General features: G+C 42.0%; 1 protein-coding gene across 1 annotated transcript in view; it reads right to left on the bottom strand.

Annotated features, from left to right (window-relative positions):
* The window catches only part of nr3c2 (nuclear receptor subfamily 3, group C, member 2), a 66,324-nt gene that overhangs the window by 14,490 nt on the left and 27,338 nt on the right, over positions 1–24,496 (bottom strand). The window contains exon 3 of the mRNA XM_089007146.1: positions 8,469–8,596. Within this exon, the coding sequence (XP_088863272.1) occupies positions 8,469–8,596 (128 nt within the window). The remainder of the gene's footprint in view (positions 1–8,468; positions 8,597–24,496) is intronic.

The raw sequence follows: 24,496 nt of genomic DNA on the forward strand, positions 1-24,496 counted from the left end.
AAACAAATGATACATATCAGCATATGATGCGCTTTTCGGGGGTCAAAGTAGTGCAGTACTTAACATCGGGCATGGTTGTTGTGATTTGACCGATATTTGGATGACCGCAGCATACTTGCAAGTGAGCACTTATGCATTCACATACAGTCAAACCTCGGTTTTTAAACGTCTTGGTTCTCGACCAATTCGGCCACAATGTTAGAGTTTTTTTTTTATGCCACGGTTTGTAACTGAAAATCGGATCTCGACCAAACTGAGCGCACCTGAACGCATCACTCGACTCCCCTTCGCTTCCTTATACGTCACTTCATTGTTTCGCGTCTCATTGTGACCGACGCATTAGTGCTGTTGAATAACGTTTTTAACTCATTCACTGCCAATATGACGTGGAGCGCCATTCCCGAATTAATTTGGGTTTTGTTTTTTCTTGCAAGTTTGAGTTACTGGTGATCCAGCTTCGTCAGATGGACAGAGTCTCATCATGCGGCATCAAAAATCACAAAGTCAGAAGTCAAAATCAGCTTTATTGTCAAATATGCTAATATGTGTGATATACAGCACAGATGAAATTATGTCCTCTCTGACCCAGCATGCGAGGCACTTATAATGACTTTAACAAACATAATAAACATGAAAACGGCAATTTGCCGGGAGATTTGGCAACAGTTCAAAGTCCTGTAGAAAACCATGATTAACGATCGAGAGGAAACACTGCCGTTTTTATCCATAAATCACCAAAATATACATCCCGCAGACTGAATTGCAGCCATAAAACATTGAAATCCCTCTGTTGCAAAATGAAAACAGCGGGGGTTGAATTCTTTGTGGTTCAATTCTGAAATAATTTGCTCCCTCCTAAGTCGCTAGCTAACATGCTAGCTCTCCATCTTCCCAGAGCGCAAAGTAAACTAAATCGAAAATACAGTACAGCGCGCCGGTCGTGAAAAGCACCGTGGAACAAGAAGTGGACTCCTTCTAAAATTAAAGCAGAAAATTACTAAATATCAAATGAGGACTATGAGTCGCTAGCTCTGCATCTTCACTGAGCGCAAAGAAAACTAAATCGGAAATACAGTACACGGCGCCGGTCGTGAAAAACCGCGCCGAACAGGAAGTCGACTCCTTCCAAAATTAAAGCAAAAAAGACTGATTTCCAAATGAGGGCCATGGGAAGTGTCTCCAAGAAGCAGGCACGCGCAACAGAGATGCTAACTAGCCTCACGTCCCGCCCTCGGCTACGGCTAGTCGGGCTTTCTCCTTTATCTTCCTCTTCTTATCCATCCGTCCAGCATAATGCGCTCATGCTAATTGTTGCTAATGCTAAGTATGGAGAGCGGTCTATGAGTAGTGTTTTTTAGTGTGTGTATGCGTGTGTGCCTGTGTGTGTGTGTGTGTGTGTGTGTGTGTAGTGTGTGTGTGTGTGTGTGTGTGTGTGTGTGTGTGTGTGTGTGTGTGTGTGTGTGTGTGTGTGTGTGTGTGTGTGTGTGTGTGTGTGTGTGGAGTTGTGTTCATGTGTGTTTTTTCCACGTCCCGGCGTCCGTTGCTTTTTTTTGTGCCAATAGCCAAGGAGGCGAGCTGCAGGAGGAGAGGCAGCAGCTGTAGCCCCGCTTCACTATTTCTGGCAAAGTCACATGACCGTTACATAAGCACATTTTTTCCCGCTCTAAAAAGCAGTAAACTGCGACACTGGAAACACATAGAGCAAGCAGGAGCGGCCAGTGGACCCAAGACCACTCCCCTCCCCCTTCCTGCCCCCCATTTCGATGCACAACACAAACCCGCTCACACAAAACAGCATTGCAACTCTTGACCGTTGCGCTCATTTCCCCGAGTTGGGTTAATGATTGTGAAGTTGTCACGTGGGCAAAAGTCAATCAACGTGCATACGCTAGCAGATGGATGCAAGAATGACTGCAATGTCAATCAGCATCAATCTATATAATAATCAGGGCCTGTAAAGACCTGTAATTTCTTATTCAATACAACACATATTGTGCAAGGGAACTATTCTTAAAAAACCCACACACATATACACACAATTTCTTTGAAGTAAAGCGAAACGTACAATTCATTTCTAAACACAGTAACATTGAAAGGACAACCGACGTCTTCAGACAAGTTGTGTCCATAACTTGAAATGACTTCTACTGAGCGTATTTTACAAAGATTCCACAGCATGTAGCTATATTTTACGTTTTAAGACTCGCGCTGAATATTCAGGAAGTCTTGTTTTCAAGTTATGACGATGCCTGACGTGATGTCACGTCTGGAACACCCCTGACCGAGAAAGCGGCACACAATGCATTTTGGGTACTTTGTTTGGTTTGAAAACTTCATGTTGATGGCGAAATTAGAAGGAAAAAACATAAATAACGCGATGGTGAATCGTTGTGTGTTGCACCAAGACTACTATTTGATACTAGTTGACACAAATTCCCAGCAGACAAATCAGCCCATTTCCAACGGAGTTTGGGCGCCATCTTGTGCATTTTCCGGGAGGCTACATTGGAGTCCTGATGGCTCAAAATGATACGGAAGGACTTCTTTAATCGATTGCAAACATTTATGCTTTCCTCTTCAGAACTATTTGAATCATATTCATAACTGGATGAGTAACAAGAAAGCATCTTCTCCAAATCCAAAGCAATTGTTTTGATTCTAGAGCAAGGCATGATGTCCTGGCGTGACGTCACGAACAAGGGGGCGGGACCTTCTGAAACTCTCCATTTCTGGGGTCACTTTTAAGTAACTTTAAAGGACAACCAACGTCTCCGGACAGGTTGTGTCCATAATTTCTAAAATGGCTTCAAATGACTTCTACTGAGCGTATTTTACAAAGATTACACCGCATATAGCTATATTTTACGTTTTAAGACTCACGCTGAATATTCAGGAAGTCTTGTTTTTGAGTTGGTGACGAGTCCGTACGTGACGTCACTAAAGGAACGCCCCTGACCGAAAAAATGATGCAATGTAGCAGACCTTCCATCACGTCAATGTATTTTGCTGTACTTGTTTGGTCTGGGGACCTCGTGTTGCACCCAAAAGCCGCCAGAAGAGGGCGTCCAAGCTCCATAGAAGGAATTTATCAGCCTGTGGAAACGGAGGTGGCCACAGGAGGTCGCCATTTTCTGCCTCTTTTTGGTGAGACATTTCCCCTCAATGTTGCCTCATAATGGCACGGAATAAATCCTTTAATCGATTGCAAACATGTATGCTTTCCTCTTCAGAACTATTTGAATCATAGTCATAACTGGATGTGTAACAAGAAAGCATATTCTCCGAATCTGAAGCCATTGTTTGGATTCTCCAGCAATGCAAGACGTCTTGGTGTGATGTCACGAACTGGGGGCGGGACTTTCTGAAAATGCCCAATTCGCAGCTCAATTTTTCGCAGATTTTGGACTCTTTAAGTCACTTTTATTGGTGTTTAGCATTTGACTAAAAATATCATACTGCGTGTTTTGGGTATTTTAGATGCTATAAAACGTTTTTCTGATGTCAGTTAAGAAACAAAAAAGTGACGTCGGTTGTCCATTAAAGCCTAAAGGTAACAACAACAGGCGCCCCACTTGCCCCCCCCCCTTCTCTTCAGTACTAGCAAAGGCCATTCAGCGCCGCCGCTTACGTTAACGCAAAAAAAGCCGCCATCAATGTGCTAAAATCCACGTCAACCTGATGACGGATTAACACATTTAGTCAACCATTCATGACTCCCCCCCCAAAAAAAACATGTTTGTCCAACAACCCGAGGGAAACCAACCTGAATGATTGTTAGCGGCTAGCGCTGATAGCACTGACATTAAAGTTGGCTTTCTTGTGTTTGTTGCGCACGGTCTGGTACTCACGATTTGGCATTTTTCCAACCCCGCCAGGCTCCGCTAATGAGTTGTCGTTTTTCTTTTTACTGTAAGAATAAATCTTTTAACTCATTCACTGCCAGACATTTGCAAAAATGTGTCAATTCCAGTGCCAGGGTTTTTGTCATTTTCACTCAAATTCCAGGACCCACAGAATATTGGGTTTTGGGAAGACATAAACATTCAATACAGCCTTAGAAACCTTCGACTCTCTTTTTTCATTAGGAAAAATAGAGTTAATTCCTAAATTATATGGGTCTGCAGTTATATGAGCTTGAAATGAGGGTGACCGTACAAAATACAATGCGATTTATACATATTGATTTATACAGCACTTTAACAACAGCTGACGCTGGAACAAAGTGCTAACATGGAAAAAAAGGAAATGATGCCCCCTCGTGGAAGGGAAAAAACATTACCAGAGGCCATGGCCAGTGCTTTATCAGGACATAGCGCTTTATCTGCACTCGGGAATAATAATAATAATCTTCTTCTTCTTTTCCTTTCGGCTTTTCCCTTTAAGGGGTCGCCACAGCGAATCAGTAACCTCCATCTTCAGAGGTATAATAATAATAATAATAATAATAATAATAATAATAATAATAATAATAATAATAATAATAATAATAATAATAATAAATTTATTTTTAAGCACATTTCAAAGCTCTCAAGGACACTACAGTCACAGACAAGCATAGGTACTATAATAAATAAAATACAATCACAAATAGAATACAATCAATAAAATACAGTTATAGATCGAAACAAGAGAAAGAGCTACACAGAAAATGCCATTTTAAATAGGTGGGTTTTGAGATGGGATTTGAAAGTGGGAAGAGAATCGATGTTACGAATGTTGGGAAGAAGTGAGTTCCAGATTTTGGTGACAGAGCAGCTGAAAGCCCTGTCCCCCATTGTGCTGAGATGGGCAGGGGGGGGGGCATACAGAGGTGGAGGGAGGAAGAGGAACTGAGGGAACGAGAGGAAATGGAAATTTGAAGAAGGAATGGCACTCTACGTCATATGTTCAATTCCCGAATAACTTTGTGAATGGCAGTGAGTGAGTTAAAGGCTTTTTTCAAAGCCACTTAGCATGTTAGCTTAGCTTCTTGAGAGTCATTGTGGGGCTGGGGGGGCAGAGGGAGCTGAACATGCTTGCTGCATATTTTCCTGGCTGGCTAACCTGAATACCTTTGTCAATGTGGGTCACACACACACACACTCTAGTCTGAACACGCGAATGTGAGCGTCTGGAGCCTTTGCGATTACGACTTGTATGTTGCTAGACGTGTTGGCGAGGTGGCTGCGCTCCAGCTGTTGTTACATAATCAGCACACACACACACACACACACACACACACACACACACACATAACCTGAGCCATTTGTTTCTGTTGGAGACCCCGTCCCGAGCTGGGAAATAACAAAATAAAAAACGATTGGACGCCCGCCCCCGGTTAAGCGCAGGCCGGCGTCCTCGCCTGACCTTTCTTGAGTGCGAGACGTAAGCGCCCTGGCAAGCGTCCGTCCTTTTGGAGCGAGGCGCTGCTGGGCTGCTGCCGTCCGTAAATCTTTTCGCTTCAATGAGAGTGACTGGCAAACACCAGTTAAAAGGGGGGAATGTAATGACGAAGTGGGATGGGGGTCGGGGGTGATCGTGAAGGGTTTTGGGGGTGAGGAGGGGAATTTTAAATTGAATGCAGGGAGTATGAGGAGGTTTTTAAGGGCAGTGGCAGGGTTTTATTGTCGTTTATTTAGCTCAAATTTGAATAGGAAGTCGGCCATTTTAAGTTGAAGTGGCTCGTACATTTTTGGACACCATTATTCGCTTTGTTTTATTCTACTTATCGGCAACCCGGGATCTGAGTCAGATCGGGTTGCCGACGTCGCCTCGCAGGCACAGAATCCCAAAAATAGCCCTGCCCCAGCCGCTTCATCCAGCTTATTTTCAAGAGGGAGTACGAGTGTTGTAAAATATTTACAAAATAAACTACAGTGATACCTCGGTTTACAAACCCCTTGGCTTACGACCTTTTCGGTTTACAAACGTTACATTTATGAAAATTTTACCTTGGCATACAAACTATTTTTCGGGATACACACAGAGCTGCCACAATGAGCGATGTGTCGTTCGCGAACGAGCCCGTTCTCCTCAAAGAAAATGGCAGCCGTCTTGTTTTGATCCTTTATTCCCCGCCCCCAGTCGTCAGTTAAAGCCACGTGATTGGTCAAGAACGCAGCAGTGAGGGGTGGTGGTTTAAACATTAAAGAGACAGGCAGACGACAGAGAGAGAGAGTGACAAAATAGAGAGAAAACAGTGAAATTTGGACTAGTTTCAACTTTGATAGTTCAAAGCCAGAGTGTAGACTGCAAGATTAAAATTCCCATCAATCAGGCTCCACAAATAACCTGCACTAGCCAGCTGTACACTGGATGCAAAAAGCTATCAACCCAGCTAAAAAGAACACAATTGATGAGGAACTAGGTCAAATTATCGCAGAGCAATCACGTACAAGGGATCCATCACAAAGGTAAATAAAACGACTTTATTATACCGTCCAGTTTATTTCTTTAATTATAATACCATAGCACATTTATTCTACATAAAATAAGGTATATTTTGTGTAGTTTTAAGGCTTAGAAAATTCAAAAGGAGAAAATTATGTTTCATGTGGACCTGGGAACGGATTATTCCCATTTTAATGGTTTCCTATGAGAAATACATTTTTGGAATACACACTTTTCGCCTTACACACTCTGTCTGGGAACCAATTAAGTTCGTAAGCCAAGGTATCACTGTATTTTTATAACTTGTTGACCGTTCTGCTGGCTGGAAAACCAGTAAATGGCTAAATTCGTCAGCCAATCAGAAGAAAGCGATCTCACGATGCATTATTTCGAACAAATCACACCTCACGCTTTGATCCAAAAATGAGAACCGCCTTTGTCGTTTTAACCCTCCACTCTCGCTGGATTCCAACCTTTGAATGCTAATTACTTTTACACTAATGAGCTCAGTTAGCAGCCCAAACGTTGGCGCTCCCTCTCGGAAAAGAAATCCAAATGAGGGTCAGGTTCTTCTTTTTTTGCCCTTGTACCCATGCCCACTCTCTGCTGTTCCTCTCCATAGGCCACTCGGAGAAGGAAATCGTGCAATAAAAGGGTAGGCGGGGACATGGGGGGGGGATGCTGCTGACGCATGGCTTCCCATCCCTCTCCATTCCCCTTGTCTCGTTATCTGTCTGACTTTTTCTTTGTCCTTCCTCCCCGAACTGCATCGCCGTCCTCTGTCTCTCCTCGCCTCGTTGCGTCCCTTCCTCTCTGGAGTGGACTAGATGGGGATGGGGAGGGTCAGGCGAGTTGCGATTGCCCGGCAACCTTGGCGGCGTCACGGGCTGCCCTCATTATGCGACGAGTGTTAGTGCCGTCGCCAAACCCGAGAGTGATTCTTTTGTTGATGTTATTTTCGGACGGACGAGACAACGTAAAGTGGAGGACGTTGGATCGGTCTCCGTAAGGGACGGACGGGTGTCAAGTCAAATCGGCATTTGATTTGGAAAAGTGCTTTTGTTGAAATTGTCGGACGAGCACTCGAGGGGTGGGGGGTGGGGGGGGGTGCTGAGGCGGGTGACTGCACCGCTAGGTCTGGGTTTCATTCGGCAGATGTAAAAATAAACCCTGAAATGTCAAGCTAACCAATTCAACCTGCCCTCTCGTCGCCCTTTTTCACAGTGAATGCTTTAAATTATTTGTCTTTTTTATATAAGATGAAAAATGAATGAACGAATGAATAAATAAACAAATAAATAAATAAATAAATAAATAAATACATAAATACATGTGAATGAATAACCAAATAAATTATTAAATCAATAAATAGGTAAACAAATAAACAGAAAAACAAAGAAACAGTAGATGAATGAATGAATGAATGAATAAAATAAAATAAACAAATGTATAAATACATAAATCAGTAAATAAATGTCTGTAACTGAATGCATACATGTGAATGAATGAATAAACACGTGATTAAATAAAACAGGTAGATTAAACAAATAAACAGTAGCTAAATAAATTAACAAATGGATGAATGAATAAATAAATGCATAAATACATAATTCAATAAATATAACCATGTTATTGAATGAATACACATGTGAATAAATTAATAAACAGGTCGATAAATACATAAATAAACATTAAAATAAATAAACATAAAAATTAATAAATAGGTGATAAAAAATAAATGAACAGATGAATAAATGAATGAATGAATTAATGAATGAATGAACAAATAAATGAATAAATAAATAAGTGAATAAATAAATAAATAAATAAATAAATAAATAAATAAATAATATGAGGATATGGGTGTCAAGCACAGGGCTCGGGGCCAGATTTGGCCAGCCATACCATTTTTGACCGGCCATGAAAGCAAATCAACTTTCTACCCCCACAGCAGACCCCCCCCCCCCCACCCCCAAAAGGCTTCTTCCTGCCAGAATAGCCCAACTTCCTGTTCAGTTTTCCCTCCCCCATCTTTCAACAACCCGACAAAAATTGACCCACCCGCTTTTTTTCGCCGTCGTACAAGTTGGGCATCTTACCTTCCACGGCTCTTTTGAAGAAGACCTTGCAGCTGCCACACGTCACCACGCCGTAATGGCATCCCGACGCTTCGTCGCCGCATACGAGGCACACCTTGGCCGTCGAGGAAGGTTGCCTGAGCGGCGAGCTGCAAGGAAACAAAAAACAAACTTATGAAGCATTGCTTGAGGCGCCGGCAGTATTTGTGTCACGTTCAAAACAACAACCACGACCCGACTCCACAGCTTGAAAATATGGCGTAAAGCACCATTCCCGAATTTGTTCGGGTTTTTTTTTTTCATGCTTGGTTACCGATAAAGCGCTGGCCATGGCCTCTGGCAATGTTTTTCCCTTCAACAAGGGGGCAGTAGTTCACTTTTTTCCAGGTTAGCGCTTTGTTCCAGCTTCAGCTGTTGTTCAAGCTGTATGAATCAATCTGTATGTATTGCATTGTATTTTGGACTCATTTCAAGGTCATATAACTCCAGACCCATATCATTTTGGATTTAACTCTTTATGCCCTTTTTGTGATACAAGACCATTTCTGATTCAAATATCAACTCCAAAATTTGGTTAGTCGCCTCTTTGTGTACCAAGCCTTACTGGCCTTGAAAACTAAAGAAAAATATGTGTTTATGAAAATGGATCTTACAGGTGTCCTGTTCACCCTCCGCTTGCCTTTTCGGCAGCCTCTATTTTTATGTTATTTTATTTTATTTGGTTTTATTTTATATTCTAGCTATCGAGCTGGCTATCTAGCTGGCTACCTAGCTAACTATTAGCCATCTATCTAGCTAGCTGACTAGCTAGCTATTAGCTATCGGTTAGCTAGCTATCGAGCTTTTTATCTATTTGAGTTATTCCGGGATGAATGAACGCTGGCGTGTGTGGTTGCCGCTGCTCACCCACAGAAAAACGTATCCTGTGACTGTAAAGTGACCTTGAGAGTTTTGAAAGGTGCTTATAAATAAAATGTATTATTATTATTGTAGTTTTTCAAGACTTGTTTTAAAGTTCGTTCATACTTTAAAAAAAATTGCACGAGTTGGTGTTGGTGTTTTTTTCACGCATTCTGCCAAGTGCCCTGTATAGAAATCGAATAACCCTCACGCACATTTCATGCGGGCGCGCACGCATGTAGGTGGGTACACGGTGAGAACAACTTGTATCAAAACATCCAAAGTGGCCTCAGCTTCCCTCTTCTTTTTTCTCCACTAATTGCCTCCCTGCCATCTAAATCAATGAGATGCAAGGTGATTGTCTGGTTAACATTCTCCTTCCATCCTTCATCAAGATGGCTGCCAACGTCTCTCTCTCTCTCTCACTGGCGCTTCCTCCAAGCTGGGAAGGGCTCCCGGCGTCGGCGGTACACTCGGATGCAATCAGGAGCGCTGATCTAATTCCCCCTCATCCATCTACACACACATTCAATTTGTTAGGACGCTTCGAGGAGTCTCTGGTGAGGTGTTTTTCTGACTCTCTGGCACTGGGCCGTGTCATTTCCGCTAATGTGTGTGTGTGCGTGTGTGTCCACGTACAAATCCAATCCATGTCCAGCCATGTTTTTCAGCATGTTAAATCTACACAACAACACATGTGAACATACGCCGGACCTTATCAAACCGTGGCGAGCGTTGACATCGCAACCCAATCGCTCAGCACTGTGACGAAAGACTAACCACGACAACAAAAATAAAAACACACACAACATGTGCATCCCGACTCACATTAAGAGTGAGCCAGCCAGCCAGTCCCATTAGCAAGGTGACTTTCTCTCCCCTGGAGGGGTATATAGGTCACTCACTGCACGCTTACAAAAGCAGAGTTGACAGGCTAGGCTGTGGTGACTGTACACAAAAAAGAAAACAAAAAAATAATAAAAAATAACTAAACACCGCCCGCTACCTAACTAGACATCTGATGCATCTCTGTTTGCCAGAATTGAAATTGACCCATATGATATAAACAGGCAAGAAAAGAGACAATACATGAAAAAAGCAAACTAACAAAAAAATCCTAGATACTGCTTGCGTTAGCGAGAATCAATTCCCCTGTTAACTAACCAACTTTTATAGCCTGGAAATTAGCTTAGTATCTAAATTAGCTTAGCATCGGCTAAATCACGCAGCTCAAATGAGTTTGAGCTGTGTAAGTTTGAGCTTAGTCGATAGCTGTTTTTTTCTGATCCACTTCACTCGTCTCATTTTTAAGCTAATAAAAATGTAACACATTTAAGTAAAAGTTTAGAAAATGTCCAAAAAACTGAGAACAATTTCATGCTGAATTGTTGAAGACTCCTTTTCAACATGACACCACGCTATTCAAGTATGAAGCGCTACCATTTCAGACAACCTGGCTAGCAGTCCGCTCGTTAGCTAGATAGCACGCTAAATAGCATGCTAAATAGCTAGCCTGGAAGTCCACAAGACCCCTCTCTATTATGTAGATCCACACAAAACAGAAAATTTCATGAGTCGCTGAGTTAACCGCGGTCCCTGGTCCGCAGGCTAATGAGCTAGCTAGCGAGCCTCACAGGAGACACTTTTGGGGAAAGTTATTCGCCGCTGTGTTTATGAAACACATGTTTTACAGCCAGTGGCTCACACAACAGACAGTTGTGCACATGTGACCCACAAAATAAAACGTGTTTGAGTGTCAAGGCAGAATTTTTAGCGTATTTAGTGGACAAAACCACAATGTCGGGAAGCCTGAGGAGGAGGTATTTTTTTTAACACTGATGAATTTATTTTCTATTCATACACATTTGTCAAGCAGCTGATTCTCGTCATGTCTCCGACAACATAATTTTGCTCCATGATCACCCCACTTCTTTTCCCTTCTCTTTATTTTCCTTCCTTCCCGCAGAAAGCCCAAAGCTACCGCTCCATTGTTTTCTGCGTCCTTTCATCACTTAAAGAGAACATACAAAGAGAGCTAACTGGTGGAGCTGATGTTTATTTCCCCCGACCGACGCGAGTATACAAGGCCCCCCGTTTTCTGCCGTTTCTCAGACCGGCGGGGGCTGTTTTACAATGTGGGATAAGAATAGAACCGAAAGGCCCAGTGTAACACTAAAATGTTTGTGCCGTGACTACTCCTCGAGCTTTTCCTCAAGTCCTCCGCACGCTGGGAGAGAAAAAAAAACAAGCTCGTAGCAGGGAAGTCCCACCAGTGATTCATCACATCTTGCAGTCAAAGCCACTCTATCATGGACAGTAGAGTCACTTCGGGCCTGACGACATGGCGAGAGAAACTGCCTAGTCGGGTTGCTGATGGGTGCTGGTTTACTTAGTTTTTTTTTTAATTTCCCTGTATGACACGTTCCAATATGCAAAATGACAGGCTTTGCTAAGCATAGAAACCGCCTTGTCGAGCTGCGGACGGTTTCTGGGTTAGTTTGGAGTTCGTTTTTTGTTTTTCCCCGTGCACACTAACTAGTATAAAAAAGTGATGGACAGACTTTGGTCAGTGTAGAAATTACCTAGTCGAGCTGCGGTATGTTTTTTTGTTTTTCCCTACATTAACGAGTAAACAAAAGTGACGGACAGACTTTGGTGAGCATAGAAGCTGCCAAGTTGGGCTGCGGATGGTTGCTGGTTGAGTTAGTTTTTTATCATTTGTACTACACTATCCAATATACAAAATGATGGATAGACTTTGCTGAGCGGAGAACCCGCCTCGTCAGGCTGCAGATGGTTGCTGATTTAGTTAGTGTTTTTCCCCTTGTACTACACTATCTTGTATACAAAAATGATGGATAGATTTTACTTAGCATAGAAACTGCCTCGTCGGGCTGCGGATGGTTGCTGGGCTAGTTTGTTTTTTTGTTTTTTGTTTTTCCCTGGACACACTAATAGTATACAAAAGTGATGGACAAACTTTGGTGAGTGTAGAAACTGCCTTGTTGGGCTGCAGATGGTTGCTGGTTTAGTTATTTTTTTATCCTTAAAGGACAATCGACGTCTCCGGACAAGTTGTGTCCATAGTTTGTAAAATGGCTTCAAATGACTTCTACTGAGCAAGATTCCACCGGATACAGCTATATTTTACATTTTAAAACTCGCACCGAATATTCGGGAAGTCTTGTTTTTGAGTTGGTGACGAGTCCGTACGTGACGTCACTAAAGGAACGCCCCCTGACTGAAAAAAAAGACACATTGTAGCAGTCCTTCCATCACGTCAATGTATTTTGCTGTATTGTTTGGTCTGAAAAACTTGTGTTGCACCCAAAAGCCGCCAGAAGAGGGTGTCCAAGCTCCATATAAGGAATTTATCAGCCTGTGGAAACGCAGGTGGCCACAGGAGGTCGCCATTTTGTGCCTCTTTTCTGGTGATCCGTTACTCCCCAATGTTGCCTCAAAATGGCATGGAATAAATTCTTTAATCGATTGCAAACGTATGCTTTCCTCTTCAGAACTATTTGAATCATATTCATAACTGGATGTGTAACAAGAAAGCATATTCTCCGAATCTGAAACCATTGTTTTGATTCACAAGCAATGCAAGACGTCTTGGCGTGACGTCACAAACTTCGGGCGGGACTTTCTGAAAATGCCCAATTCTCAGCTAAATTTTTTTGCAGATTTTGGACACTTTAAGTCATTTTTATTGGTGTTTTGCATTTGAATAAAATATCATACTGCGTGTTTTGGGTATTTTAGATGCTATAAAACGTTTTTCTGATGTCAGTTAAGAAACAAAAAAGTGACGTCGGTTGTCCTTTAATACTACACTATTCAATATATGAAATGCCAGATTGACTTTGCTGAGCGTAGAAGCTGCCTCGTCAGGCTGCGGATGGTTGCTGGTTTAGTTTGTAGCTTGTTTTTTTCCCCCTGTAATACATACACTATCTTGGATACAAAAATGGATAGACTTTGCGTAGAAACTGCGTAGTCGGGCTGTGGATAGTTGTTTGTTTAGTTTGGGGCTTTTTTTGTAGTTGTATTTATTCATTCATAGAAAATTTGGATGTCATCTTTTGAGAAAAAAAAAATGTTTTATTCTCTTGTTCCGTGCCCCTGCAAACGTGCTGGTTACCTTCACCCATCCTTGACATTACAGTAGCACTACTGTAATATTTACACAACCGAGCACACGCGAGCATCCCAGATTCTATTTATACTGTCCTCGACTTTGCATATTGGCAATGGGAAAGGAGCAAAACTAAACAAGGGGTGGGGGAGAGCTTACATAAGACAGTCTAAACATTTAGGCTGATCCCTGCTCGACCGACGGGAAGAGAGTGAGAAAGACAGAGAGCAAGGGCGTACGAGAGCTACCGGCGATTCAGTTACGCTCGCCAAGGTGACCCTGGCATCATGCCCGACCGAGCGGCAAACCGGACGTATGGAAAGGCGAGACGTCCCCTTTTTGTGACTTTGCCACTTCCTTGCGCTCTCAAGGTGGACGCCGACTTTTGCTCATTTGCACATTTACATTGCAAGACATCAAATAGGCGCCTCCGAATCATTTTGACGCTACCATAAAGAGAACTTCAAATGTCTCTCAAATTTTGGGGCGGGCCAGCACAGGACATAAGCCAATAACATTGTATCGTGTTATTGTTACAGGCTTAGACAATGTAAACCAGTTGAAACCTATAAAATAAAAACAAAAAGCATCCCACCATGGATTTTCAAGTGTTGATAGACCAGCCCGGATATTATAAGTTGCCGGCAAACGGCCCCCTGCGCTCGACGCGTGGCCGACTGGGTTCACGCAACAGGTGACCTCCAAGAGCTTAAAGGTCCACGGCGGGAGAAATCCCTGGAGAGGAAGATTATCCTGAAAGGTTTTCAGCCCTGACCTGAGTGCACACACACGCACAAACAAAACACACACACAAACAACACACACGCACACACACTACTCATAGGCCACTCTCATACTTAGCATTAGTAATAATTAGCATTAGCAACAATTAGCCTTGCAACGACTAAATGATTGAGTTTTTTAACTCATTCACTGCCATTCACAAATTTATTCAGGATTTGAAAATATAACGATGAGTCCCATTCCCGAATTAGTTTCGTTTTTTTCATGCTCGGTACCGATAAAGCGCTGACCATTACCTCTGGCAATGTTTCTTTCTTTTCCACAAGGGGGTAAGATTTGTCTTTTTTCCATGTTTTCACTTTATTCCAGCTTCAGCTGTTTTAAAAGCGCTATATAAACCAATATGTATGTATTGCATTGTATTTTGTACATCCACCCTCATTTCAAGCTCATATAACTTCAGACCCATGTAATTTCGGAATTAACTCTTTTTTGCTGATGAAAGAAGAGATTCTCAGGTTTTTTATGCAGAATTGAATATTGATGTAGTCCTAAAACGCAATATTCTGTAGGTCCTGGAATTCAAGTGTCAATGACAAAAACTCTAGCATTGTAGTGGACCCCTTTTTTACACATCGTCTGGCAGTCTGTTTACATTTTTGGGTAAATGATTAATTATTGATTCATTTTGCTCAATCAAATTTGTCATTGGTCCGAAAACATCCATATTGGCCAACCTGGTGATCCTGCTTGTTTTATCAAAAGTCCACCAGAATAGGGACACTGAGGAGGACAAGCAGGACAGAAAATGGCCGGACGGATGACAGCGACCTCAACCTCGAAAAGCAAGTCAACCGAACTGATGCACAAAGGAAAAATTAACCCGGCAAATAAAAAGAATCCCTTTTCGACGTTGACCTTTGCGTCTCCGATGTGACTGTGTGGGGGTGGGGGGGGGACCAAATGTGGGTTAACATCAGCTGACACATGTTGCTGGCTAGCCTGCACAGTCACCATCACATGTCACCATCCCCCATTCCCACCAGTCATTTAGCATCCGACAAGAGAGAAGACCTTAGGGGGGGTTGAAAATGGGAGGGGTTACACACCAACTCATGCTCACAAACGCACACACACTAACCCCATTGTACAACCAAACGACGGCTAAAGTTAGCCGCGTCAGGGGTGTTTATTGTTTGTCCAATTAACAGCCGAGCGGCGGGCTGAAATCGCAGGGAAGCAAAAAAGAAAGAAATTCACGAATAAACCGAGACCAAAAGAAACAGGGCTGTTAGCAGCTGGCTCCCGTCCAGGCGGTTAACACCGCCACTGCACATTCTGCACGTCCGCTCGAGAAGTGCTCAATCGTCAACGCCTGGGAAGCAACTGACGACCCGTCAGCGAAGCACTCAGCTATGAAATATGTGCCGGGACAGAGATGGACGTGGTTGTCTTGCATCGTTTTATCAGTCCACTCATCTATTTTGAAAACCACCTATCCTAAATGGGCTTCTGATTCTAATGTCTCTGTCTCAGTTTCTCTCTCTCTCTCTCGATTAATCACATTCAAAAAATGAATGTAGGTGGTTTTGATGGATAAATAGATAGATAGCGAAACAGCTACCTAGCGAGCAAGATACGTACGTAGGTAGGTAGGTAGAGAGAGAGAGAGAGAGAGAGAGAGAGAGAGAGAGAGAGAGAGAGAGAGAGAGAGAGAGAGAGAGAGAGAGAGAGAGAGAGAGAGAGAGAGAGACGGGGGTATTAAGTAAGTAGGTATGTAGGTAGGTAGGTAGGTGGGTGGATAGATAGATAGATAGATAGATAGATAGATAGATAGATAGATAGATAGATAGATAGATAGATAGATAGATAGATAGATAGATAGATAGATAGATAGATAGATAGATAGATAGATAGATGGATGGATGGATGGATGGATGGATGGATGGATGGATGGATAGATAGATAGATAGATAGATAGATAGATAGATAGATAGATAGATAGATAGATAGATAGATAGATAGATAGATAGATAGATAGATAGATAGATAGATAGATAGATAGATAGTGAAATAGCTAGCTAGCGAGATAGAGAGAGCAAGACAATGAGCGAAAGGAAGAGAGACAGATGAGATTGGAGAGAGACAGACAGACAGACAGACAGACTGAGACAGAGAGAGATGATAGATAGATAGATAGATAGATGCATAGATAGATAGATAGATAGATAGATAGATAGATAGATAGATAGATAGATAGATAGATAGATAGATAGATAGATAGATAGATAGATAGATAGATAGATAGATAGATAGATAGATAGATAGATAGATAGATAGATAGATAGATAGAACTCAGCATCTGGACCTCTCACAGTAAAAAGCTTGCCATTACTTTTAGAAAAGGTCATCCGAGATTGCGAACCGTGAGCTAGCAAAACATGCACTCGGAAAAGAAAGTTGGATGGCAAACACACACACAAACGCAGGAGTGGTGTGGTGTAGTGCAGTTCGGTTAAACTAAATGTGTCTGCGCAGTGACCTTTTTCAAATTCAGTTTGCTCACCTCTGAAGGATTACAGGCCCAGATGGCCAACAGATGAACAATGCAGCACCTGCTGAGGGACATGACGCTATTAGCTTTGACTGAAAAAAAAAATGCGCAAGAAAAAAAGAAAAACCGCTGTCTGTGCATAATGGGCAGCATGTCCTTATGAGAGTTTTTAAAAAAATGGTCTAAGAAAAAAAAAAGATGAGCACTAAATAAAACTCCGAAAGTTTCAGAGCATTGTCAGTGACACCAAATACTTGATAAAAGTGATACTTGGCCACAAAAAAAGCACCAGATTCGAACGGAATTTGCCTTTACGTTATTTTTATCGCTTTTTTTGTGTAAAAAAAATGGTACACTGAACCTTGTTCAAACCACCTAATGCATACAAAAGGAGTTCGTAAACTGAGGTATCACTATAAGTAAGTAATCCATGTCAAAAAAATATTCACATCCAAAAACGCACTTGCTGTTTCGACCTGAGTAAATTGAAGGAAAAAAATGCATTAATCAACTTCTAGCTGGAACGCTGATGCGCTGTGGAAACGTTTTGAAGATTCGCTTGGACCCAGATTCATTCGCTTGGACCCAGATTCAAAGCCAAAACGGAAGCAAGCTAACACAGGTCACGTCAGTAAACTTGACTCAGGTGAGGGCCGCCACACACTTTTATAATGTTTATTTAATAAGGCGCTGCGTTTGCAGTGGTGCATGAGGCCGCCCTTTCCCCACAAGTCTCTCTGCAGGCCTGCAGGGGATTGTGGAATTGAAGGACACGTCAGACACGACTGAAGAAGCAGTAAACAAGTTCATGCAGAGACAGCGGAGGCCGGTTTTAAACACGAGGAACTGCATTACAAACATTTTGGGGCATTTTAAGGCCGCTTGATGAAGCATTAAAGGACAACCGACACCATTTTTTTTGTTTTCTAAGTGACATCAGAAAAACGTTTTATAGCATCTAAAATACCCAAAACACACAGGCTGATATTTTTAGTCAAATGCAAAACACCAATAAAAATGACTGAAAATGTCCCAAAGCTACTTCAAAGTGACCTCAGAAAGTTTCAGTTTCGGAAGGTCCCGCCCCCTTGTTCGTGACGTCACGCCAGGACGTCTTGCCTTGCTCGAGAATCAAAACAATGGCTTCAGATTCGGAGAATATGCTTTCTTGTTACACCTCCAGTTATGAATATGATTGAAATAGTTCTGAAGAGGAAAGCATACATGTTTGCAATCGATTAAAGAAGTACTTGCATATCAATTCGAGCCGTCAATGACAGCAATGTAGCGTCCCAGAAAGTGCACAAGATGGCGCCCAAGCTCCATTGGAAATGGGCTGATTTGTCTGCTGGGAATTTGTGTCAACTAGTATCAAATAGTAGTCTTGCTGCAATACACAACGGTTCACCATCGCGTTATTTATGTTTTTTCCTTCTTATTTTGCCATCAACACGGATCAACGCAAAGTTTTCAGACCAAACAAAGTACCCGAAATGCATTGTGTGTCATTTTCTCGGTCAGGGGTGTTTCAGACGTGGCGTCACGTCAGGCATCGTCATCAACTCGAGAGCAAGACTTCCTGAATATTCAGTGCGAGTCTTAAAACGTAAACTATAGCTATATGCCGTGGAATCTTTGTAAAATACGCTCAGGTGATTTTACAAATTATGGACACAACATGAGGTGTCGGTTGTCGTTTAAGAACTTTCAGACATGTTCTGACGTGTTTTCATGCTCAGCTGCGATTATCTTTTACTTTATTTTTTAAGAATAAATATATATTTACCATTTTTAGTGTCTGTTGATAATGTTTTTAATAGGTGATTTTTTTAGCACAGCTGGCCTAAATGATTCTTTATTGCGGGGTGTAATTCCACAAATGACCACTGGTTGGCGGAGCAGCATTGAGAGCAACAATATCAACTTGAAAGAGGAAGAGAGACCAGGAAGTGTGAGCCACATTATTTCCCCTAGAAAACATGAGCAAGAGAGTAATGTTTGTCTGAATAGCAACAGCAGTAGATTCATTTTTTATTTATATGTTTTACAACTTTGGTCATGATCATTGATGAACATTGTGAGGTAAGTTACATTTCTTAGTTTAAGGGTTATGGGGGGGGTGGAAAAATAGGGATATTGCTGTTCTAAATATGGCATTTGTTTTTTGTCATGTGTGTTATAGCTTGACATATTAGTTTACGGGACACATGGAAGGGTTAAAAACATTCTCATAAAACCACCCCCCCCCCCTAAAAAACATGTCTTGGGAATAGAAGAACAAAATATAGGAGCTGGTGTAAAGGCTCCTGTGCCTAATAAATAAATTTTAATGAAATAAAAACAAATAAATAACATGTAAGCAATAATAAATAAATGAATTAATGAATTAATACATGAATAAACATAGCTAATAGATAGCTCTCGAGAGATAGCTAGCAAACATGATAGTTATATAGCAAATGGATAACTAGCTCGATAGCTAATGGATAGCTAATAGATAGCTATTGAGATAGCTAGCTAGAAGGATGGCTATATTGCTAATGGATAGATATCTATCTAGATAGCTAGCTAGATAGCTGGCTGTCTGTCTTGATAGCTATCTATTAGCTATTGGTGAACTACTGGCTAGTTAGCTAGCTAGCTAGCTTTCTGGCGCGTGTGGCTGCCGCTGCTCATCTGCAGAGAAAAACGTATACGGTGACTGTAAAGCGACCTTGAGAGTTTTGAAAGGCGCTTATAAATGAAATGTATTATTATTATGTAGCTTGTTAAATGACATGTTAGCATTTGATGAGCAGAGAGCGACGCATTTTGGAGATCGCTGGGGATGTTGCCATTCGGGGGCCGCCGTCGTGTGGCGTCACGGTTGACAAAGACCTCTTGAAACGATCCGTATGTTGCCCTTGGGCCGGAATTAGCATTTTTGCTAAGCTAGCCTGTTGGGCTACTCACTTTGGTCCCAATGGAAGCGGAGCGCGTTGGAAATGCAACGTTCGACGCCCCGGCGTCATCTGACACCAGCGTCCTTGGCCTCTCGCTCGAGGCGGCTGCAGTCACGCGTTTACTCGTGTTTCATCGGCACATGTATGAAGCTTTTTGCCGCAAACTCGTCATTGAACCTTTTGGCTCCGCCTTTAATTTAAAGAAGAATAAAATGGGCTTTGCCACAAAGATGGCATTCAAACACAGCTTTCATCGGGGACGGGAATTCCAGCATGTTTCCAAGAGAGGAAGCCTGTCGAGTCATTCCTCTGTTTCCTCTGCCCCCCAACTGCTCCCCGCCCCCCGCACTCGCTCAACTTTCGTGTGCGCACGATATTGACTTCTTTATAAATACGTGAAAATTGTGTCAAAATTTGGGTGACAGATCATGGGTGGCAGAGCCACAGCTGCTCTGCCCTCTTCTTCTTCTTCTTCTTCTTCTTCTTCTTCTTCTTCTCATTCATTCTCATTATTATTATTCTTATTATTCTTCTTATTATTATTATTATTATTATTAAAATTTCAAGTCAGAAAAATTGTGGTGTTTGTCCAAATCACACAAAAAAAAAAGTTATGAAGCCCAATTGTATTTATTGATTTTGGGAAGGGGGTTGTCTTAAGTCGTTAAAAATCTTGAAAATTTGGCTAGAAGTAAAATATGTCGATAAAATCACCCAAAATCTCACCGAAATCAGCGCCGCACTGATGACTCAAAAGTCACACAAATTGCCACCAAATTTGGACAAAATCTTTCAAATTTTAAAACAGATTAAATTGCATGTCACAATGCAAACCCAGACAAAACCTCACATTTAACTCATTCACTGCCATTGCTGAATTTATTCTGGAATTTAAAATGACGTGGAGCGCCATTCTCGAATTTTTTTCGGGCTTTTGTTGTTCTTGCTTGGACTGCCGATAAAGCCCTGGTCAGACCTCTGGCAATTTTTTCCCACACCTCCACGTCTTTTCCCGACACTCCTGGTCGTCACTTTCGACTGCCCCGCTTTTGCACCCCACTGAGTAATAGGGAATACTTCTTCCCATTCGAATTAAAGCTATTTGCTGGAGGGTGACGTGCTCGCCAGACATCAATAATGGCGCGCCGTTAAACAAATCCATACGCGACGAGATGAACCGATGGCTGAAAACGCATCGCGGTTGAAAGGGCCTCGGCTGTCAGTCAAATCTGCATCTGTATTCATTTATAAAGAACTTTTCCCAGGCGATCTGAAAGTCGTGCACAACTTGTGTGCCAATAAGCTCGCAGCCATGTTTCCACCAAACGCGAGTCCAGTTCAATTCGTCGGGCTTTGGCTTCTGTAGGCGATCAGCTACGTCAATAGCATGGCAATGAAATATCTGCTTAGGCTGCCCGTGGTGCAGGACGGTCTTGAACTTTATGGGTCCGGAGAAAAATTAAAATACACAATAAGCCAAATTGAGTACATTCATTCACACTCACTAAGAGACGGCCATTTTGCTGACAAATGACAGATTACTTAAAAATAATCATCATCATAAAAGTAAAAAAATGGTGGACTCAGGATTGATGGAAGTGGGTTATCATCTGCCAGCGCTCATCGGGTCACTGACGGAACGCCCGTTTTTTTTTTTTTTTTTTTTGCTGACAACGAACAGAAACACGACCGATTTATATGTGGGAGTGAGTGTTATGTTTTCAAGATCTCTGCTTCGAGGAGGCGGGACCATCTGTGATTGGCTAAAGAGGCAGACCAAGGTGAGGTCACTTAACTTGACTCTGACGACGCATGTCTTCAATCTGCCGTACCTTAGTGAACTTTGTTGAATAGACACCTTCGCGGTTGCGGTTTTCTGTTGAATCTTGGTGAAATAATTATTATTCAAACCGTGTCATTCACGGGTCTGAATTGAATTGGAGCAACGTTGCTTCTGTTGACTAGCGATGGAAACATTCCTGTACAGTAGGTGGCGGTATACATTTATAACCGTAATACAGCAAAGAAGAAAAAGAAGAAGAAGCGGTAGCAGTTGTCCTTTTAGCGGTAGTGGTAGTAGTAGTAGTAGTTATTGTAGAAGCATTTAGCATTAGCGATTTTGAAAACAAAAAGTCATCCCACATGTCACAACATAATGATCATAATGGGATTATTGCGCGATGTGTACACAAACATAACACAAATAAAATTAATACATTAAATGGAAATACTGTATTTTTGGAGTATTTTGGGAAGATATGCGTCTCAGCCCTTGCAAATGCCCACGCAAATGACTAACAAGTCTGGTTTGTGACCGGCAAATTTGCTTTTGGCTCCTCATTGTGTATTAATGTCCAGATGGTTGGTCGTAATCTGCCCAGCTTCCTGTTTACAGACAGGTAGGGTTATAAAGTGTCTAAATATAACACAAGCTTGATTGGAAAGAGTGCAGACACGCTGATAAATGCGCTCCCTGGCGCTAACGGGGAAGGCTGAAAGCGCTGTTTGCGTTATTTACTGATTTATCACAGATTCATTTGAATTATTTTGCCAAGTTAAAAAAACTTTTAAGGCCACGATAACTCATCAATTAAGTCTGATTTATCACGATTTTAATCTCACTTTTGATGATGAATTTGTTTTGGTCTCCATTGGAAAACAAGCATGGAAAAACTGCCAATTACCATGGTGGCCACTGCTAGCTTTAGCATGACGTGGCTTTTTTTCCCCCAGTAATTGATGATGAACAGCATAGACTCCAGTAAAATGTGACTCAGAAGTACAGTACACTAGGAGAAGTACATAACTCTATTATACAAAATAGATATACAGTGATACATTGGCTTGCGAACTTAATTGGTTCCCAGAAAGTCTGTTTACGGCGAAAAGTGTGTATTCCAAACATTAATTTCCCATAGGAAACAATTAAAATGAGAATAATCCGTTTCCAGGTCCCAATAAAACAATTTTCTACTAAATAAGCCTTAAAACTACACAAAATAAACCTTATTTGATGTATGATAAATTTGCTATGGTATTGAAATTAAAGAAATAAACTGTACTGTATAATAAAGTTGTTTTATTGACCTTTGTGATGGTCTTTGATGGCTTGGAATGGAGTGGCCGGTTTCATCCGCATTAAACACTTGATGAGGAACGGAGCCTTCTTCCACCATCTTGAGGAATTATTCCTTGTAAGCTTTGGCAGCTTTATCGTCAGAACTGGCTGCCTCTCCATGATAATGACACTATGAATCCCTGTACGACGCTTAAAGTTCTCAAACCATCCGTGGCTAGCCTTGAAATCATCAATGGATGACGAACTTCCAGGTTGCCTCTTGACAATATCCAAGTGAAGTTGCCGTGCTTTCTCTGTGATAATTTTACCTAGTTCCTCATCAATTGTGTTCTGTTTAGCTGGATTGATAGCTTTTTGCATAAAGTGTCTCAAGGAGCTCTGGGTTGTACATCTTGGAAGTTGTGATATTGCAACAGATGCAGGCAGACACACTAGAAACTTCATTAATAGCTGGTTCCCTTGCTTGTCTTTTCTCTTCAAATTGTACAGATGGCTTGTGCCGGTTATTTGTGCAGCCTTATTGATGGGATATTTTAACCTTGCAGTCTACACTCTGACTTTGAATTATCAATAAAGTTGAAACGAGTCCAAATTTCACTGTGTTTTCTATCCATTTTCTCACTCTCTCTCTGTCGTCTGCCTATCCTCTATAATGTGCTGCTCTGTGCCCCCCCCCCCCTCACTGCTGCATATGTCCCCTCCCTCCTCTACCACGGATCTTGACCTATGACGTGCGGCTTTAACCGAAGACCGGGGGCGGGGAATAGAGGCCAAAAAAGTCGGCTGCCATTTCTACCTCTGAAGTAGAACGGGCTCGTTTGCGAACGACACAACACTCATTGTGGCGCTCCGTGTGTTTCCTGAAAAATAGTTTGTATGCCAAGATTAAATACTCGCAAATTTAACTTTTCCACGGTGAAAGTTCGTAAGTTAAAGCGTTCGTAAGCCGAGCTATCACTGTATCCTAATATTTCACATCTTAGATTATACCACATCTAGCAGTCGAAATATGTATGAATACAGCTTTTCAGACTCCTACAAAACTGAAAAGAAGAAATGCAGATTTATTTGTTTTTGCCTAAAAGCACACCAGATATTTCGGAAAAGCGGGGAGGTAAGAAATCCACCACTGAAGTAAAAATTAAATTAGAAAAGCACACAAATCACAACTACATTTGACCATCGTTTTTCGGAAAAACTAGCAGAAGGAAATCTGTTTGTAGAGCCACATAAAACCAGTTTTTTGTTTGGTCCTTGTTTTTTTTTTCAAAACCATTCAAATTTCAAAGGGCTGGGCTCGCCAGGGATAACACCGTGTTGTGTCAAATTTAAAAGACATTATTTTCACTTTCTAGGCTCTTTTTTTAAGAAGGTGTCACTTTTAATTCTTTGCATCTTGTGACGCTTTTCATCCCGTCGCTCACACACTTACTCCACTGTATGCACTTATGCATGATGAAAATGAGACTCGCTCTGTGAGCGCAGCTGCGCAGGCAACGTTTTCTAGGTCAAGCGCGTGCACGTGGCCATGCCGCACATATTTGCCGAGAGAACCTGCTTCCTTCCAATCTTCCTTCAAACTTTTTTTTGGTCAGGTTACGACGTTGGGGGGGGGGGGGAGCGAAGTCGCGGAGGGCCTGTCGATGGAAACGTCTCACGGGGATCGACATACTACGTCGGCGCCGCGTTCCGTGT

This window comes from Hippocampus bargibanti, linkage group LG10, assembly GCF_051943395.1.
Source record: "Hippocampus bargibanti isolate YZ-2025 linkage group LG10, ASM5194339v1, whole genome shotgun sequence".
In the NCBI taxonomy this organism is placed as follows: domain Eukaryota; kingdom Metazoa; phylum Chordata; class Actinopteri; order Syngnathiformes; family Syngnathidae; genus Hippocampus; species Hippocampus bargibanti.